This window comes from Schistocerca americana, chromosome 5 (genome assembly GCF_021461395.2).
Source record: "Schistocerca americana isolate TAMUIC-IGC-003095 chromosome 5, iqSchAmer2.1, whole genome shotgun sequence".
In the NCBI taxonomy this organism is placed as follows: domain Eukaryota; kingdom Metazoa; phylum Arthropoda; class Insecta; order Orthoptera; family Acrididae; genus Schistocerca; species Schistocerca americana.
In genome coordinates, this window is record NC_060123.1 from 627770556 (window position 1) to 627792542 (window position 21987).

A 21987-nucleotide genomic window follows, 5' to 3' on the forward strand; every position below is an offset into this window, starting at 1 on the left:
ATAACGCAGCCATCGTTATTAATGAAATATGACATTAGACCTAAAACAGCGAAACTGTAGTATGTAAACGCCAAAATGCAATAATTTCGGATAACTTGTACACAGATGGTCGAGTAGGTGTTTTTATCAGTTGATGTAGATATACTTCTTATTGCTGACATGCACTGAATGAAGAACATTGTTAAGATTAATTATTATCTTATTACTAAAAATAATGCGTGAGTGAACGAACAACGCCACTTCATCGCCATGTAATAGCAATTGACCAGCATAGGTCAAATTATGTTGTACGTGTAAAAAATATGGTAATTGCGTGAACGGACGGACAACGCCCTCTCATCGCCCTTATACTCTATCGACCGACATCAGTTTCACTACGTGCTACAAAAGATAATTATCGCCTCTTATGTTAGAGGCTATTGTTAATTAGATAAGATGTAATAAAATGTGCTTGACCCGGTTTTTAAAATATAACTACGCCTATTCAGGCTGTTTTAGTTTTATTTCTAGACCATGCCCTCGTAGACATATTATAGAATCAGGTATATCTTCTGAAGAAGGCTCAATTACTTGGGCTGAAACCTAGGTAAAGGTTGGTTTCATTGCCGCAATTGAGACAATATTAGATTATAACGATTGCTGACTGGGCTGCAATGTTGAACGTATTAAAATGTTTCAAAATTAACATACCGGTTTTAAGGCGTTGTAGCGTTTATTACGTTCAACTTACAATTGTAAATAACACCAAATGAAAGAGCAACTCAAACGGTTTTGTTTGTATACCTGCGCGCAATGGGAAGAGTATGGAATGACAAAGAGTGACTGGAAAATGTCCTGAACGAGTGCGAGTCTTCCACGCTTAGCCCCAAGAAATATCCCCGCGGCAAGTTTATGGGCCTTTATTTTTCGGTGAATCAACTGTAACTGATATTTCTTCAGGTACTACAGCCATGGCCCGTGCCTCAGTGGGAAGAAGCTGAACAACATATCTTTGTTTGGGAGCAAGATGGTGCGCCGCCTCACTGGCATAACTCATTATGCCACTGGTTAAACGACGTTGTATCCGACCCAGGCCCCCACAACCGCACGAGTGGTCGACTGTGAAGAGCGGACAAATTGAATAGCTGGGCGGCGGCCATTAGAGTGGTAAACTGACGCGCGGAGTTCGGATGTATATACATCGCTTTTGCTTATAAAATGCCTTCCCTTGAGATAGGTCACAAACATAATGCCTCATTTACATACTTTCCTACAATATACGTTTTAATTTATGAACAAACAGCAACTAGTCACTGTTTATGAATTTATCTTACGTACTACATGGAATCTGCCGTAGCTAAAAGTTACGTACTGGACCCCTAGCATTTTTCGTAGTTCATTTACGATAGATGTACGCAAAATTCATCAAAATACTCGAAGATTTGCCCACTATATTAATAGATATTTTCTGACTGTACATTGCTTTAGATTTTATGACGAGAAGTGGGTTATAGATGGCATAGTGCTTTGGCAACTCACGACCAAATTATCAAGTTTCAACCTAACCTAGACCATGAAAACACTCCAGATCAGCCAACTTTCTTCAAAATGATCAGAACATATAAAATGGTATTCTGTCGGTCGGAAATGTTGCCTCCTGACAGCGTGAAACCATTTCTGTAACAGCTATGGTTTTGAGAAAGGAAACCTGCAAATAGATGCACAGACATTATACTAATACCGTGTTACAAAAACATTTATTAAGCAAGTGCATTGACATACGAAACAGCTTGAAATATTCACTTACCTGTGAAATGTAATATTCGTTCCTTTCTCGAATTTATTTGTACAATTAATCGCTGCACGACTCTTCACTACTGTACTTCTTTTGATTGGAACGTATAGACAGTAGAATTACGAGTAACAAATACTGTATGTACGTCCCAACAAATATACAACGTTGAATCAGGGTCTTCATAAACAACAGTACTACACAACACATCAGATTACAACCACTATAATGGCGTCCAGCCGAAGGTTCAAATTATCCCGCGACTGCAGCGCCATCAGTGAGTCTAGTTATTTTTTACAAGGTCTTTGATCCGACCAGTGGATTGGGAGCAAGGGGCCGACTGACACGGCATTTCATGCATGACCTCCATGTTTAGGCGCGATCATGTGTATGTGCCTCCGATACCGTCTTTAGAAACAATGTTATTGCAACAATTACTCCTGACACATCGATCAGGGTTTCGGAACAATTTGCCTATCGACTCGATGTGTGATCGGTTGTCACATTGAATAATTGTAAGAAAAACTGTTTGTGTTTCTCTTTCATTTGGTGTATTATTTATAATTGTAAGGGGAGTGTAATACGTGCTACAAAGTCTTAAAACCCGTACATTCATTTTGAAACACCCTGTATTCCTGAGAATGTCCTTGTGTCATAAGTCGTTCCAGGAATTCATTTCTTAGGATTATAACCTACAGTTTTTAAACCCATCATTCTTGAATGGGATCTCATGTTAGACATCACTGCTTTCTACTCCCATTTAACATATTCAATACTGCGACGTGCTTTTAAATCAGAAATTTGTATTAAATCTCTTCCAGGCTTTTCATCCGCTGTGTTTGGCTCCTCTTCAGCCCCGCGCTCCATCATACCGTCTGTTTTGTTCTGACGAGAATTCTTTCCAGGCATTATTTCATTCTGTAGTTGCTGATCAACTTAGTTGTCAACATTCCTCGGTAGTTGGCGCGATGATGTTTGTCGTTTTAGGACGGTTAACTACAGGGTAATCAACGCCCTTACCTAAAATGTTGACAGTCTGATTAAAAAAAGATTAAAATATCATTAAGCTCTAAAACCAAGCAGCAGCTACAGAACGGACATGTTTTGGAATACAGTGTTGACGTAAAGAAGATAATGAAAACAGTGATCCGAAACACATATAAAAACAACGCAGGATAGCAACCGCTAAAATTCAGTATAACATAACAGGCACAAAAGATCTGAAAGGCTACCAGATTACTCTGGCTGAGTGAGTAGTTAACAGTTGTATAATTCAGCAAGCTTCTCTGCAACGTGCTACATTCTCCCTCCCAGTGATTTGGGAAAAAAGACAGACAACACTCATAACATTACAGTCTGTAACACTCACATCTGTCACTGAAAGTGGTACGCAAGTATGCTCAATGTATTGGCTATCGCCTGGAGTATATGAGCCATCTTAGAGAAAAGGTTGTTCTCTTCCAATCCCTTTGTCTTTGCTGGGTTGCGGAATATGTGATAGTAAGTGATGGGACAGAGGCACTAATATTTACAGAATTTATGTTCTCTTCTGATATTTTAGCACCCCTAGCTGAGGATGGTTCGATGGTTTCGGCACTTTCTCTTTCATTACCATTTTTTAAAAGCTGCGTTTTCGTTTCTGTTGTGACGTTCGAGTCGGCGTAAGTACGGTGGGTGTCTGATCACGGGAGGTCGTGGACTTTGCTCCACTTACACCTGCATGTTTAAATGTCTTTATTAAGAAATCTATATACTGTTTCATTCTTGTGCCATTACAACTGAATTTGCATGAATATGTGGCCTACTTACAACACTAACGTGCCGTGAAATTTCGAGAGGATTTCGAAGTTCGACCGCGAATGTGCCTAACGGACAAGGGTATCGGACTATAATTTCGAGTTTGGTGAAATTAACAGAAAAACCAAGCGGGCTTTAACGTTGGGAGTTAACGAAAGTGGTAAAATCATAAATAAATGAAAAAAATGAACGGTTGCCAGCCCAATTAGGCACATAAATTTGGAAATACGTATCTGAGAAAATTGAATAATCGTTACTTTTGTTGAGATTTCCCTTTGAGTAGCAATAAGGATACAAACTGGCACAGTGCACTCTGTAATGTGTGTAGCAGTAGTTACCAATAACACACACACCAATAAATTGTGGGGAGCAAATTTGCACCGAGCTCATACACTAAAGACATTACGTAGCCAAATACTGAAACGTCACTGCACGAAGTGCAGGACCAATTTTGGACACGAGGGGATTCTATCTTCATCGACATGAAACAACACAAATAAAAATGAATAACAGCTTAAATATACCGTTTAAGCTCCTCTTCATATAGCAGTTTTCCTTCGTAACAGTAATAGTTCAATTTATTCTTAGTAGGTGGAGAATATGATGGGGACCCATAAACTAGTATAGTTCCACTAGTCAAAGATCTTTGATTATTGCAATAGTAAAGACTAACTCCAAAAGCTAATCATTCACTTAAATTACTTTGCAAGACAATAAAATACAACACTGGGCTTAATTAACTTCAAAAAGGAACCTTTCGTGATGGTTACCAAAACTACACCTTCTTTGAAAATGTGCATAATTTTACTTTTAACGGCACTACCGTAAATATATTCATTAAAGATTTATATGTACTTGAACTTTAATTACCTGTGAAGCCGGCATTCTTTGCAGGAATATTTACTCAATCTTGCACTGTACTCTTACAAAACTACATTTTATAATACACTAAGGACACTTCAGCAAAAGCCTATCCAACTTCACTTTTGTGGTATTAACTTTTAAATAATTAAGATTTTCACTTTCCTATTAATTGATCTTTGAATTTTTGTACTTAAACTTCCTACCTTAACAATTTCACTTGGAGTGGTTCATTAACACAGCATCCAAATGTCACTCTTCTTTAACTTTTACTACTCCTGTTACTTTAGACAAAAATTCTCTTTTAAACACACGAATGCAAGAATTATTCATTTAAATCAGGATACTTGATTTCAGTATCACTTAGGTGAGGACCGTGCGAAGGTTCGTGATCAAGATTGAAATTACGGTTCTGGACACGAATTTATGTGTTATGTGATTATTGTTGAAACAACACACAAGTTAAGTGGTCCATGCCCATATACATTACTTAACTGAATGTACGAAGTTTGTGAAGCAGTGGCGAAGATTGGTGGCAGGCGCAATGGCGGCTAACTGTACTCACAGCTCTTGTTGTGCGAATGCTCTATAAATTCTCTTCTTGGCGTCGTATTTTCAACATATTAGAGCAATTCTATTATGTCGTGAATACCAAATAATAGCCAGATCCACCTCCGAGCATATCCCTTCTATTGAAGCTTCCAATTGCCTCTTAGCACCGTCGAGGTGTAACGTGCTAAGGCTAGCCACGTACTGCCTGTCGTTCATACAAAGGAGCCGCTCAGTTCGACCGCCAAACCCACCTTTTACATCGCGCCATGTTACTTTTGTTCCGGAGGGACTTCCCTACAGCGTGTACATGTTACAAATACAAGTGCCCCAAGTATGAACCTGCTTTTAACAAACATACTCTGTTTCATAAACAGATTCATATCATAATAATTTAAAATTTCAAAATAAACATATGTTTTTTTTCATATATACATTACAAAACTCTAATTTTCTTGCCATACATCAAGGGGTTTAAACAAGACAGAATACACATTTCATAAATTCCAGATACACAGTTATGTAAAATAAACCTACTCCTAATCGATATAAATGTTACATACTGTTGCCTGAATCTGCATTGTTCGGTGGGCAGATAGAGAGTTCTTTTACGTAGAGATTTGTACCGTCATCACGGTATATATTTCACCTGTAGATCGACGAATCTTCAGAGCTGCATTGTGCTACGCTGACATTGTGTGATTTCCTTTGCTGAAAAAGTATAAAATATGTAGTTGTAGTTGAAAGGGTTCCTTAGTCCACTCTTGGCTAGCACTGGGTATAAATAACTTTCAAACATCAATCTGGATAATAGTAACGATTTATAGTTTATAGTTTCAAAGTTAACAACAAGAGAATAACCATCACTCACATCACAACAACAAAGAGTAGTCAATAGTATAAGAGCATTTCATATTGTCAGTACATACGCACAGCATAATGCAAACTGTCACGACACTAGCGCTCCAAACGCTGAGAAAGCTGACTCTTGCATGCGTCGTAATGATAATGTTTGTTCATAATTAATTTCTACGTAATTAACGGATTAGTTACATTTTTACGTTCCGTGCGTTAGTAAGCTACCAAGAGATAAGAATTATCGTGAATTACGTGTAACAACAGCCGAATCACACTGATTCAATGACATAAGGTACAACTCATTCATTATATGAAGAAAAATACTTTCGAATATGCCTATATTTGCAGCTTACTCCGCTGAAAGCAAGAGAATATAAACACATTTCATGCATGAGAAGCATATATTTCTGTTGTTATCTGTCGTTATTATCACAGGCACTTTCCCTGACACTTAAAAATTTTTTATGGCGTCCGAAGATCCGCCCTTTCTTATGTTTCACTCGACTTTCTAACAAACGAGTATTTTTGTAAATGTAATTACTTTTGCTTCAAAAGCAAACGTGTTGAAGATTTTTGCCCTTTGTGGCGCAGATTAAGCAACAATTGTGGAAGTGGTTTCTCCTGTATTGGGAGATTTCCTTCCACAACTCGAGTTTTCTGACGTCAAAACCTATCTTTCCTCGAGCGTTTCCCTCCTTCCACTGTCTTGTGTTGATTGCGATTAGGCTGGAATTACACTGTGGTGTCACTGACAGACACCACACTTCCTGGGTGGTAGCTTAAATCGGCCGCGGTCCATTTAGTACATGTCGGACCCGCGTGTCGCCACTGTGTGATCGCAGACCGAGCGCCACCACAAGGCAGGTCTCGAGATACGGAATAGCACTCGACCCCAGTTGTACGACGACTTTGCTAGCGACAATACGGACGAAGCCTTCCTCTCATTTGCCGAGAGACAGTTAGAATAGCCTTCTGCTAAGTCCATGGCTACGACCTAGCAAGGCGCCATTAGCCTTACCTAGTTTGAGAGTTATCGTATAAATGTCTCAAGAAGAACGTTGTAAACCAACAAAGAATAAAGGTAAGTATATTCCAAAGCTACGTATTTTCTTGACAGCAGTCATAACGTATCCTGTTCCAGACTTGACGCCCGTCGGCGTGTGTGTACGCGTGCCTTTCGGCTCCCTTCTCAGTGTGGCGTAACTAGCTTGTTACGCCACAACATACACTATCATATTTCTCTGTCTCGATGATATAATAGTACACTTTGTCAAATCTGGCCTCTCATCATAAATATGATCAAATCTAAGGCCTCCCCGTAGATTTGATCATAAAAGTCTTTCGTCTTCTGTTCACTGCAATAACTTTAGCAAACACTGGTGGCATAGAAATAGGTCTAAAATTGTCTACATTATCCCTTTCTCCCTTTTTATAAAGCGGCTTTACTACTGAATACTTTAATCGATCAGGAAACTTACCATTCCTAAAGGAAAAATTATTATCTGGACGTAATACCTATGGCTTCATACAAGTATGTTTCCTTTTTTTTCGCCACTTTTCTTCCAGATACACATTCAATGCAATTGTGGTGCTAGCAGCTGCAGCGCATAATAACAAGTTGTTATCCGCCATCTTGTAATTTGAGGAAAATATGACGACAGTGCAATATCCCTTTTTAGCGCCACGTCAAAGATCTTTGTCAAAGAAATTTGACTAATATTTGATCATGTTTCTTTGTCACTGGCGTTAGTGTTGTTGGGACAGGCCTGAGGGACGCCGTGGTGTGTGGTTGCAGTCGATCCGGTCGCGCATGGAGCGCGTGTGCAAGTGCCACGGCATGTCGGGCTCGTGCAGCATGCGCGTGTGCTGGCGCAAGCTGCCGCCGTTCCGGCGCGTGGGCGACGCGCTGGCGGCGCGCTACGAGGGAGCCTCGCACGTGCGGCTGGCGCGCAGCGGCCGGCGCCGCCCCGGCAAGAAGCTGCGCGCCGTCAGCAGGGACCTCAAGAAGCCCAACAAGACCGACCTCGTCTACCTCGAGGACTCGCCCGACTACTGCGAGCGCAACGAGACGTCAGTACCGCACCGCGCTCCCAGCTCTCTCTCTTTCTAAGCGCACGCCTGCTTCATCATAAATACACTACTAGTCATTAAAATTGCTACACCAAGAAGAAATGCAGATGATAAACGGGTATTCATTGGACAAACATATTATACTAGTACTGACATGTGATTACATTTTCACGCAATTTGGATGCATAGATCCTGAGAAATCAGTACCCAGTACAACCACCCCTGGCCGTAATAACGGCCTTGATACGCCTGTGCATTGAGTCAAACAGAGCTTGGATGGCGCGTACAGGTACAGCTACCCATGCAGCTTCAACACGATACCACAGTTCATCAAGAGTAGTGACTGGCGTATTGTGACGAGCCAGTTGCTCGGCCACCATTGACCAGACGTTTTCAAGTTGTGGAGAAAGCGCTGGCCAGGGCAGCAGTCCAACATTTTCTGTATCCAGAAAGGCCTGTACAGGACCTGCAACATGTGGTCGTGCATTATCCTGCTGCAATTTAGGGTTTCGCAGGGATTGTATGAGTGATAGAGCCACGGGTCGCAACACATCTGAAATGTAACGTTCACTGTTCAAAAGTGCCGTCAATGCGAACAAGAGGTGACAAAGCGTGTAACCAGTGGCACCCCATACCATCACGCCGGGTGATACGCCAGTATGGCGATGACGAATACACACTTCCAATGTGCGTTCTCCGCGATGTCGCCAAACACGGATGTGACCATCATGATGCTGTAAACAGAACCTGGATTCATCCCAAAAAATGACGTTTTGCCATTCGTGCACCCGGGTTCGTCGTTGAGTACACCATCGCAGGCACTCCTCTCTCAGCTGCAGCGTCAAGGGTAACCGCAGCCGGGGTCTCCGAGCTGATAGTCCCTGCTGCTGCAAACGTCGTCGAACTGTTCGTGCAGTTGGTTGTTGTCTTGCAAAGGTCCCCATCTGTAGACTCAGGGATCGAGACGTGGCTGCACGATCCGTTACAGCCATGCGAATAAGATGCCTGTCATCTCGACTGCTAGTGATAAGAGGCCGTTGGGATCCAGCACGGCGTTCCGTCTTACCTTCCTGCTAACAGTCGTTGGATCTCGACCAACGCGAGCAGCAATGTCGATACGATAAACCGTAATTGCGATACGCTACAATCTGACCTTTATCAAAGTCGGAAACGTGATGGTACGCATTTCTCCTCCTTACACGAGGCATCACAACGACGTTTCAGCAGGCAACGCCGTTCAACTGCTGTTTGTGTATGAGAAATCGGTCGGAAACTTTTCTCATGTCAGCAAGTTGTAGGTGTCTCCACCGGCGCCAACCTTGTTTGAATGCTCTGAAAAGCTAATCATTTGCATATCACAGCATCTCCTTCCTGACGGTTAAATTTCGCGTCCTTAGCACGTCACCTTCGTGGTGTAGCAATTTTAATGGCCAGTAGTGTATATGTCCAAGTGATGCTAAATGTTATTTTATTAACTTATAGAAAAATATTATCTTCTCAACAATCCACAAATCGTGATCTACACCTTTAATTTTTATGTATTAAATAAGCAAATTTACTCGTGGCACTTTTGTTGTCTTTGCCTGCGATCACTTTCAGAACTCAAATTAATCATCAAATTAACTAATTTAGTACGATTGCATTCTGAATTGCTGTTGTATCCACGTATCACCACAATAAAATAAAAACTGTAAATGGCTGGGGGGGAGGGGGGGTATGAACGAAAACAGTGGCGCATTTAAGTTCACAAAAATAATGACAAATTTTTATTAATCCTTTTATAACTACAATCGAGCTGGTAAATCTGACAAAGAAAAAGACAAACATATATCGGGAAAGGTTATGAACTGTAGATTAAAACTAAAGAAACCGCAAAAAGGTGGTAATTTAAGGAGTTGGGACCTGGATAAACTGACAGAACCAGAGGTTGTAGAGAGTTTCAGGGAGCGCATTAGGGAACGATTGACAAGAATGGGGGAAAGAAATACAGTAGAAGAAGAACGGGTAGCTTTGAGAGATGAAATAGTGAAGGCAGCAGAGGATCAAGTAGGTAATAAGACGAGGGCTAATAGAAATCTTTGGGTAACAGAAGAGATACTGAATTTAATTGATAAAAGGAGAAAATACAAAAATGCAGTAAATGAAGCAGGCAAAAAGGAATACAAACGTCTCAAAAATGAGATTGTCAGGAAGTCCAAAATGGCTAAGCAGGGATGGCTAGAGGACAAATGTAAGGATGTAGAGGCGTGTATTACTAGGGGTAAGATAGATATTGCCTACAGGAAAATTAAAGAGACCTTTGGAGATAAGAGAACCACTTGCGTGAATATCAAGAGCTCAGACTGAAACCCAGTTCTAAGCAAAGAAGGGAAAGCAGAGAGGTGGAAGGAGTATATAGAGGGTCTATACAAGGGCGATGTACCTGAGGACAATATTATGGAAATGGAAGAGGATGTAGATGAAGGTGAAATGGGAGATACGATAGTGCGCGAGGGGTTTGACATAGCACTGAAAGACCTAAGTCGAAAAAAGACCCCGGGAGTAGACAACATTCCATTAGAACTACTGATAGCCTTGGGAGAGCCAGTTCTGACAACACTCTACCATCTGGTGAGCAAGATGTATGAGACAGGCGAAATTCCCTCAGACTTCAAGAAGAATATAATGATTCCAATCCCAAAGAAAGCAGGGGTTGACAGATGTGAAAATTACCGAACTATCAGTTTAATAAGCCACGGCTGCAAAACACTAACACGAATTCTTTACAGACGAATGGAAAAACTTGTAGAAGCCGACCTCGGGGAAGATCAGTTTGGATTCCGTAGAAATGTTGGAGAACGTGAGGCAATACTGACCCTACGACTCATCTTAGAAAATAGATTAAGGAAAGGCAAACTTACGTTCCTAGCATTTGTAGACTTAGAGAAAGCTTTTGACTATGTCGACTGAAATACTCTCTTTCAAATTCTGAAGGTGGCAGGGGCAAAATACAGGGAGCGAAAGGCTATTTACAATTTGTACAGAAACCAGATGGCAGTTATAAGAGTCGAAGGGCATGAAAGGGAAGCAGTGGTTGAGAAGGGAGTAAGACAGGGTTGTAGCCTATCCCGATGTTTTTCAATCTGTATATTGAGCCAGCAGTAAAGGAAACAAAAGAAAAATTCAGAGTAGGAATTAAAATCGATGGAGAGGAAATAAAAACTTTGAGGTTTGCTGATGACACTGTAATTCTGTCAGACAGCAAAGGACTTGGAAGAGCAGTTGAATGGAATGGACAGTGTCTTGAAAGAAGTATATAAGATACACATCAACAAGAGTAAAATAAGGATAATGGAATGTAATCGAATTAAATCAGGTAATGCTGAGGGAGTTAGATTAGGAAATGAGACACTTAAAGCAGTTGATGAGTTTTACTATTTGGTGAACAAAATAACTGATGATGGTCAAGTAGAGAGGATATAAAACGTAGACTGGAAATGGCAAGGGAAGTGTTTCTGAAGAAGAGAAATTTGTTAACTTCGGCGGCGGGGTCAGGGATTTTCTCTGCCTCGTGATGACTGGGTGTTGTGTGCTGTCCTTAGGTTAGTTAGGTTTAAGTAGTTCTAAGTTCTAGGGGACTGATGACCATAGATGTTAAGTCCCATAGTGCTCAGAGCCATTTGAACCTTTTTTTTTTTTTTTTTTTTCGAGCATAGATTTAAGTGTTAGGAAGTCGTTTCTGAAAATATTTGTATCGAGTGTAGCCATGTATGGAAGTGAAACGTGGACGATAAATAGTTTATACAAAAAGAGAATAGAAGCTTTCGAAATGTGGTGCTACAGAAGAATGCTGAAGATTAGATGGGTAGATCACATTACTAATGAGGAGGTATTGAATAGAATTGGGGAGAAGAATGTAGGTTGCAGTAGGTACTGGGAGATGAAGAAGCTTGCACAGGTTAGAGTAGCATGGAGAGCTGTATCAAACCAATCTCTGGACTGAAGACCACAACAACAACAATCAGGAAAGGAATGGTGCTTGACTGGCGAAGCATTCATTGGGGTGGAAACTAACACGTTCTTCCCCTGTATTAATCCCTTTTACAACGCAGTCAGACTTCGTTTACATGAATCCACTGTGAGGCCAAATTCTATTCAAATAGAATCAGCTACGACCAGGAACACCACAAACTATGGTTTACGGAGAACAGGGAGCTGTTAATATCATTTAACAACCCTACGCCGGTTCATCTATACGTTACCCTTTCGCCTTAATTGAGGCGGCAGCAGAAAACTGCACGCTGTGGGCGAGGGGCGGAACCCGGCGGCATCTGTAATCTTCTCACGCGTCCACGAAGACCTACAAACTATATGAACTGGGGTTATGATTATTAGAACGCAGAAAACTTACTATCAGAGCTCTGAAATCCCAGCAGATTTCAGTGTGAGGTGCACCCGTTCGCTGGTCTGGCCAACGAATTTGACTCACAGCCACGTCGGCATGTGTTGGATTTGTCAGACATCAGATGGCCAACTCACCCTCGTGACACACAACATATCCGAGATGATATGCAGTTCGACTGACAGTACAGTTGGAAACTGCCACTGGCTCTTAGTCCACCACAAGTTGCATATCACGACTCTCACGCACTAGGGAAACACCTAAAGCTCTCCACCAGGGGAGGACCAGAAGGTGAAGAAGGCAAACAATCACAATCACTTTCCAGCAAACCTCGTACAGGAGCCGAATTAGCAGATAGAAAACCGCCTCCACATTGTACCAACCAATCGAACTATGCTAGACTCATTTAAAATCGCCTCTCCTGAGGGGAGGCATTAAGCGACTCAAAATTTCTCATGTCTGAGAAAAGAAGATTTTAGGCTAGGGAGGCGTCGTTCTCACGTTAAGCATGTTTCGACAAAAACATGTACCTAGACAGAATCACAGTCCCTCATTCACGAAGAGATCTGATCTTTCCATGCCGACCATTTCCAATTTGTGAAAGAAGTATCCTTTCCTTTGAAGGCTGCATTACCATCCCTGTTCCTCTCCCTCCCTATCCTTGCTCCTTTGTCCCTGCCCCCTCTTTTCCCTCTTAGTGGAATTCTTTATGTCGACCTGGCTATCTGGCTTGGTTTTGGTCTGTACTATTGTTTAGTTTGCTGTTTCCATGTCCTTTTCGGCGTTTTTGGTCCCCTTGGAGATTGACCTCCGTTTCCAAAATTTTCCGTTCAGTGTGAGCTATTTGAGTATGAACTCCTTACCTAGCTTCCATGGTACAGGTTCCTCTCCCCCTCCCCTCCCCTTTCCCTTTGCACCCAGGCCCTCCTCCTGCTAGGTCACCACCACAGTAGCCAGTCCGAGTGGTGGGGCTACCCACTCGTCTGAGCCCCCTGAAACCACAGGGATCACGCTACTAGTACCTGAGTTGTTAACGCCTCGTGTGTGCCCAGGAGTCGATGCTCAGCATTTTGGGGCACCAGAACTCCCGGTAATGGCCGCCATACCAGACGGCCCTTGCTGTGGCTGGATGGCGCCCACGGGGCTAGCTCCTGATCGGAGTGGGTGGTACTAGGGCGGGCGCCTTGAGCATGAAGCGACAAAAGCTTCATCATCCTGGCCATTCTGTGGCCGTCTCTAAGAGTGGTAGCATACGTGACACTCCTTCTTCTGATCCTTCGGCCTTCCCCTCCCTGGCTACCCTCTGGGAGAAGGGTCAAGCTCGCTGGCTTGCACTGAAACCTTTCCCTTGGTACCTAGTTTATACCAGGACGGATGGCAGTAGTTTTGCCTCGACCAACCCTTTGTTTTTTGTGGAGACGATAGAAGATAAGTATGGCAAAGTTGATCGATGAGTAAAATGCGGTCTGGTGCTTTGCTCATCAAGACATCTTCTGCTGCCCAATCTGACGCCCTGCGTGCTTGTGACCGTCTTGGTGATGTCCCACTCTCCTTCACGCCCTATCAATCTTTGAACTCAGTACAGGGCATTATTTTCCACCGAGATCCGCTTTTGCAAACTGACGAGGAGCTCCGTGCTAACCTTGAGGGGCGAGGGGTTGGCTTTATCTGCCGTGTGCAGCGTGGCCCTCCATACAATTGCAGCGCTATGGGCGCCTTTATCCTGGCCTTCAAGGGGGATGTCCTCCCAGTGAAGGTCAAGGTAATGGTGTATCAGTGTGATGGAAAAACTTGTATTCCACCACCGATGAGATGTTTTAAATGCTTAAGGTTTGAACACATGTCTTCCTGCTGCACCACTGATCCCCCCTGTGGTGACTGTGGGCGCCTCCTTCATGAGGGGAGTGCCTGTGCTCCCCCGCCAATGTATGTGAACAGCATTCTCCACGCTCACCTACATGCCCGGTGTTTGTGAAAGAAAGGACTCAAGAGTACAAAACCTTAGATCGGCTCACCTACACTGAGGCTCTTCAAATATATGACCAGCTCCATCCTGTGTCTATGACCTCTACTTTTGCTTCAGTTATGTCCATTCCCCCTCCTATCCCGTCCTCTTCCCAGCCCCACCCCATTCACCCCATTCCTTCAGCCTCCTCCTCCTGCCCCCTCTCCCACTCCCCCTCCCCCTCAGTATCCATACTCGCCCCTTTGGGTGCTGCTTCCCCTCCCCCACTGGAGAAGTGCTCCCCTCATTCGGCGGCCGCCGGTGCTGGAGCTCCCTCCCGGGACTTCTCTCCCCAGCACCCCCCTGAAAGGCGATCTGCTGCTCCACATTGGCAGCGTGATCCGCGGCTGGTGAGTGCAAAGATTGCCCAGTATAATTCTGTGCCTGCCCTCGCTGAAGTCTGCCCTTCCCTTCCTTCTCAAGAGAAGAAGCAGAAACACAGGATAGAGGGTAATTCCCCTCTGGTACCCCCTGAGGTGCAGCCTTCCCCTCTTACAATGAACCAACAGTCTGACCCCACCTATATGGAATTACCCCATCTTTATCGGTGACAGACAGCGACTCAGTGGCGTGACCAACTCCAGTCCATTCGCTTCCACTTTGGACTCTGGCTTGAGAATCCTCCAGTGGAATTGTAATGGATATTCGCATCACCTTCCGGAGTTGCAGCCCCTTCTTTCCTTCTATTCTGCCGCTTGTATTGCGCTCCAGGAGACCCATCTTGTCAATTCTTACTCACCCACACTTCGTGGGTTCCACGCTTTCTGTCGGAACTGAATTGGCCCCTTCTTCTGGTGGTGTTTGCACCTTAGTCCACAAGGATATTGTTAGTAAATGGGTTCCCCTCCATACCACTCTGGAAGCCATTGCTGTCAGGGTCCACCTGGCCACTCTAATCACAATCTCTACCTCCGACCTGACAGGCCACCCACAATCCATGCCCTCACACCCATCTTCAACAACTACCTTCTCCCTTCTTGTTCTTAGGGGACTTTAATACCTCAACTCTCTTTGGGGTAGTCATACGACTACTGCCCTGGGCAGGACAGTTGAAGCTGTTCTGGCAGGGCTTGACCTATGTTTACTAAACACAGGCGCTTCCATACACTTACGTGTGGTACACGGCACTTTCTCAACCATTGACCTCACCATCTGCAGTTCCAACCTTCTTCCCTCCATTCAGTGGGGCGTCCACGATGACTTATTTGACAGCGACCATTACCTGATTGTTTTGACCTTCCTTCAGTGTCTGTCGCCGGGGTTGCAGGAATTTCTGTGCATGGTGTTGTCCTTACCAATCCGGACTTTGTGGCAGAAAATTTCGCTCTACACCTTGCTCAAGCTTCGGCATCAGCTCAGTATCCGCCCATGTTCCTTCTCTTTGGTCCGAACGACTGCATTTTTCTTTTGCTTCTCTCTACTCAGAACCATATAATGCCCCATTCAGCGAGTGGGAATTTGCCAGCGCCCTTGCCCTTTGTCCTGACACGGCTCCTGGACCAGATCGGATACATAACCAAATGCTCCAACACTTCTCAGTGACTGACCACCGTCGTATACTGACCCTCTTCAACCGTCTGCGGGGTGAGGGGGTATGTCCTACCCAGTGACAGGAAAGCATTGTTGTTCTGGTGTTGAAGGCAGGGAAGCCGCCTCTTCAGTTGGATAGCTACTGTCCAATTAGCCTTACTAACACCATCTGCAAGCTCCTTGAATGCATGGTGAGTTGGCGGCTGTTTTGGATCCTTGAATCCCATGACCTATTGTCATCGACTCAAAGTGGTTTTCTCTGTGGCTGCTCTACGGTGGATTACTTGGTCCACCTGGAGTCTGCTATCCGGTCAGCTTTTGCCCATCGGCAACACCTCCTTGCGCTCTTCTTTGATTTGCATAAAACCAATGCGACCACCTGGCGCCACAACATCCTCACCACCCATCACAAATGGGGCCTCTGTGGCTCACTGCCAGTTTTTATCCGTAACTTCCTTTCTTGTCGCTCTTTTCAGGTCCAAGTTGGCTCCACCTACAGCTCTCCCCATCAGCAAGAAAATGGGGCTCCACAGGGTTCCATGCTGAGTGTCCCTCCCTTTCTCATTAATGGTCTGGTGACAGCTGTTGGGCCGACAGTGTCCCCGTCTTTGTATACTGACGATTTTTGTATCTACCTCGCCTCCTCCATAATGGGCACTGCAGAACGCTGTCTACAGGGGGCAATCTGTCGGGCGCACTCATGGGCTCTGTCCCATGACCTTCAGTTTTTGGCGGCCAAGACTTGTGCCATGCATTTCTGCTGTCACCGTACAGTCCACCCCCAACTGGAACTGTTCCTTGATGGCCAGCCCCTTGAGGTGGTGGACACCCATTGCTTCTTGGGTCTGGTCTTCGATGCCCGGTTGATGTAGCTATCTCACCTTCGCCAGCTGAAGAGGACGTACTGGTCCCATATCAATGTTCTTAGGTGTCTGTGCAATACCACGTGGGGTGCAGAACGCTCTGTTCTTCCGCATTTGTATCAAGCGGTGGTCCAGTCTTGTTTAGACTATGGAAGTCCTTTCTATGGTTCTGCGTCGCCTTCGACACCGCAGATACTGGACCCCTTCCACCACTATGGGGTCCGAATTGCGACTGGTGCCTTTCAGACTAGCCCCATACTTAGCCTTCTTGCAGAGGCGGGGATTCCACCACTGCAAGTTTTGCGCCAGCAACAGCTGATATCCTATGCGCTCCACATTCACTGCACCCCAAACCACCCTAATTATGGTCTGCTTTATCCTGACAAGGAGATCACCCTGCCGCAGCAACAGCCACAATGTGGGCTTACCATGTCTGTCCGCATTCAGTCGCTCTTTTCTGAGCTCCAGCAATTGCCTTTACCGCCTCTCTTCTCCGCTCAGGCATGTACCCCTCCATGGTGCGTCTCTCGGCCGCAGTTCTGTGTTGATCTCCCAGTCGATTCAAAGGATTCTGTCCCTCCAATGGCTCTTCACCACCAATTCTCCTGTCTCCTCAGTTGTTTTCATGGTTCACACACCGTTGGGTGGCTTGCGGAGTATCAATGTAGATGTAGAAGTGATCTATACTGATGGTTCATGGTTGCTGGCTGCACTGGTTTTGCTTACACCTATGTGCGACGCACAGAACTTCGTTCCTTGCCAGATGTCTGTAGTGTTTTTAGTGCAGAAATGGTAGCCATCTTATGCGCACTGGACCATATCCGCTCCTGCTGTGGACTATCGTTCACTTTCTGTAGTGACTCATTGAGCGGTTTGCACGCTATCGGCCAGTGCTTCCCTCACTACCCATTGGTCATCGCTATCCAGGACTCCCTTTCTCTCCTCGCTCAACGTGGATGCTCGGTGGTTTTCATTTGGACCCCAGGCCATGTTGAGATTCCTGGCAATGAACTTGCCGATCTACTGGCTAAATTAGCTACTACCAGGCTATCTCTTTCTGTTGACATTCCGGAAATAGACCTTCGCTTGGCATTATGTCATCAGGTTTTGGGCCTTTTGGATGCAGAATTGATCACTTTTTCCTGGCCGAACAAGCTCAGGGCAATTAAGGATTCTGCAACTCAATAGTGGTCCTCCTTCTGGGCCTCACGTAAGGCCTCTGTCGTCCTCTGCCGGCTCCGCAGCGGCCATACTTTTTTGACTCACGGTTATCTCCTCCATTGTGAGGACCCCCCCTCTATGTCGTTGTGGATCGAGTTTGACTGTGGCTCACATCTTATTGGATTGCCCCAACTTAGCCACCCTACGACGGACTTTTAACTTTCCAGACACGCTACCCCTGGTGTTGGCTGACAATGCCTCAGTGGCGGGTCTCGTTTTACGTTTTATTCGTGATGGGAGTTTTTATCGCTTTATTTAAGGGAGAGATCTTCCACCTTATCAGTGAATGGAGGGGATGGGATACCCTCTTGCTCCCCCTTCACACCGTCTGGATTGGCTTCAATTGGGCTTGGTGGTTCACCCTGGTCCTCTGCCTTCTCACTCCTTTTGTTATGGGGTCTGTTATGTCCTGAGCGTCTCTCTTGTCTCCTGTGCTTCTTCCTTCCCGCCCCTGTCATTAGTCACTTTCTTTCCCTCACATCTTCTTCCGCCCTTTTCCTTCCTTCCCTTAGTTCCTGATTTTATGGATATTGTAGTTGCCTCTCTTAATGTGGTATTTTATCGGTTTTAGTTAATCTAAGGTCGGAGGGACTGATGACCGCGTAGTTTTGTCCCTTTTACACCCAACCACTCAACCGAGATCCCTTTGCAGGTAAAATTCACAGGGCTTCTTCCCCGAGTCACTCGCACAGCCAGGTCTCTGGACACAACATTTATGGCCCACATTCCATCTTTCTCTCTGTTCCCCGTACAGGTTCTCGACAGGCTACACATGCAGCTATAAGAACGTTCTGCTCACAATTTCCTCAAGGTAAGAAGTTCATAAGCCACACATACCAAATGTAGTATTGGGGAACACGAAGATCATGACCTAAAATATGAATATGAACCTGAGCGACAGATTAGTTAAAGTGAGAGAGTGGCTTACCACCTTTCAGTAGTCCCATCTGTTTCTCATTATCATCGTCTTCTACTCATGTGTTTACAATGCGACCGCAGTAGCTTACGATTTGAATTTGCTTATACTGAGTATACGACTAGTAGTCATAGACTTCTAATGATCACCTAGAGAAAAATGAAGTTAATTGATTAAAATTTATTCCAGACAATTGTGGCACGGTGTTAACACCAAACTTCTATTGTGATTAATGTTAAAAGACAGTTCTAGATTGCAGAATGCTCTTTATTGTCCGAAAAACGGCGTGTTGCACCCGGCTAGGCCACCATCGAGTTATCTGGAAGTACAATAAAAATGAACGTAATAAATAAGCGGGCGTGGTCCTATCCTGAGCTACTATAATCAACAGTGAAAGCCAAAAACGTAAATATGTAAGGGGTAAAGGATAGGAAAGTATGTAAAATATCTTAAAATTACTGCCAAAAATCATTCGTCAACTACTTCTAAAAAAGCAAGCAAACGAACTTGAAAAACACCGTAACAGATGACACAAAAACCACTAAGTAGAAATCGATAGAAGATTTCTTAGAAAGTGTAATCATTGGTTTAACTCGAACGATGTTGCTCATCAGCCATAACTGTGCAGCATAAGACAAAACTCATCGGCTGTAAACACGACCCTGGAACAAGGTGCCGGTGACTAGTCTGCGCCCAAACATTGCTTTTTTTTTTTTTTTATTTTTTTTTTTTTTTGTGGTGGTGCTGAAGTCTGATCAACTTCGTTGATTTTTACTTCTGTAGGGAATGGAAGGGGTAAAAATTTTCTCTTTATTTATTTATTCTTCTTTCAGCTTTAGTTTGGGCACACAGGAGGGTCCTTTAACTCGCTGCTTTTGGTGTGTGTTTGAAAACATGTGTGTAGAAGTGCTAAAGGACGATATGTCCTTAAATTATGGAGAATTACGTAGGGATATCATTTACGGAGGCTCAAATACTATCGCCTTCGGTACTTTATATTTGTGGTTGCGTAAGGGTTCTACCGCCCCTACTGTGGTGAGTTGTGGTGTACTGTCACGTATCATGTCCAACTTCCGAAATAAGGTTCGTGCCTTCTCCTTGACCTTGTCTGAGAGGTAAGATTCGCTTAAGGCTCGATGAATGTCTTGATTTCGGATCCACCATTGGGCTCCTGTGATCCATCGCAGGCATCTGCTTTGTACAACCTGTAACTGCTTGTAGTTCGTGGCACACGTAGTACCCCAAGAGGTCGATCCATACAAAATGGATGGTTCGACTGTGGCATGGTACAACTGGAGTTTCGTGCGTTGGCTGAGGTATGAGCTCTTCAGAAAGGGGAGGAGAGCTCCCAGCATTTTGAGGCCAGACGTCTTCTTCTCCATAATGTGATGACTATACAACAGTTTGGCGTCTAGATGCACTCCCAGGTATTTTACAGTTGTTGCCCAGGGGAGTGGCTGGTCTGATATCCGCAGGCGGTCATGGACGATGGGTCTCCGACGTGTGAAGACAATAACTTTGGTTTTTTTCCGCATTGACCGTTATTTTGTTCATGTGGGTCCAGTGGTCCACTAAATCTAGTTGGCGCTGCATCCGTGTGACGAGGTGGTCCATTCTGGTGCCTGCAGTCAGGAGCGCTGTGTCGTCGGCATAGAAACTGGCAGTAACATGTGGCACCGTCGGGAGGTCGTTAATATATAAATTAAACAGCAGTGGAGAGATGACCGATCCTTGTGGAAGTCCTTCAAGGACAGGCCGTGTTGTTGAATTCTTGTCATCAATGCGAACATATAATCTGCGATCCTGAAGAAAATTGTCGAGAAGTTTTAAATAGCAGTCTGGTAGGGGAGTGGTACGTCGGAGCTTGACGATCAAGTTGCGTTGCCATACTTTATCGTAAGCCTTCTCTATATCGAGAAAGACTCCAATAGTATGTCGTTTCTTGTTGAAATTGTCCTGGATAGATTCCGTGATGCGCAGTAGTTGTAACTCAGCCGATAGCTTCGCCTGGAAGCCAAACTGCTCCGGTCGGATGATGTTGTGTGCCACAAGGATGTCCAGCAGGCGTTTCAGTAGGACACGTTCCAGTACCTTTCCCAGCGTCGACAGTAAACTTATGGGTCTGTAGCTGCCAGGGTGTGAGAGATCCTTGCCCGGTTTTGGTATTGGCACTATTCTGGCAATCTTCCATGCCTCTGGGAAGTATCCAATCCTGAGGCAGCTGTTCACTATCCGGGTGAGAAGCACAACAGGCTTTCTCGGGAGGTGTTTCAATTCCGTATTGCTGATTCTATCTGCTCCAGGTGAGGTGTGTTTGCTATACTTGATAATCCCCCGAATTTCCTCCGGCGTTGTCAGCCGGGGCATAGTGTTAGTCGGGGCGTCCCGAATAGCTTCCCATTCCGCCGCTGTGGCCTCCTCTGCACGGTGGAGTGCATCATCTCCATCCTCCGTGGGGGGCGTAGTCATCTGTTGTTGGTATGTATCCGCATACAGCTCCGCCTGCGCCAGTGAGTCGTACAAGAGGCCATGGGGTCCTCGAATTGCCCTTTTGGGGGGCTGTTGCTGTCTGAGACTTTTAACTATTCGCCATTCATCTTTGGTGCGTAATAGAAAGTTGTCCATTTTGAGTTCCCATGTGTGTTGCTTCCAGTCCTGAACCTTCCGCCGGAGTTCTCGGGTTAGTCTATGAGTTTCCCGTCTATCGTCCGGATGACGGAAACGGACCCATCGTTTCCGACAGCGATTGCGCCTTGTCTTAAGCTCCTGCAGTGGTGGTGGAAACTCGTCATAATTGACTTCCGGTTGCAGGTGCTCCGTGAGTGCTCGTTGTTTCGCACTGGTAATCTTCTTCGTGAGTACTGCGACTGCCACATCAATCGCTTCTCTTGTAGTAACAACCTGGGTTGGTCGCACATTGTTGTTGAGGTACGCTTGGAACTGCTGCCAGTCGTAAGTTCTTGTCGTCGGCAGTGGGAGTTGCAAAGTAGCCCTCTCTATGAGTCCTAACACCGGTCTGTGGTCCGACGAAAGATCATCCAGCGTCCGCAGATGGAGATTCGGATTGATGTTCTTGATTATGGCGATGTCTAGAACATCAGCGTCTTGTGTCTGGACGTAAGGTATCCTCGTCGGTTCCCGTGGTCCATGGACGGAAACATGTAA

The 21987-nt window shown here is 44.8% G+C and overlaps 1 protein-coding gene across 1 annotated transcript in view; it reads left to right on the forward strand.

The window, feature by feature from the left end:
• The window catches only part of LOC124616596 (protein Wnt-1-like), a 99265-nt gene that overhangs the window by 69494 nt on the left and 7784 nt on the right, over positions 1–21987 (forward strand). The window contains exon 6 of the mRNA XM_047144917.1: positions 7632–7906. Coding sequence (XP_047000873.1) covers positions 7632–7906 — 275 coding nt within the window. The remainder of the gene's footprint in view (positions 1–7631; positions 7907–21987) is intronic.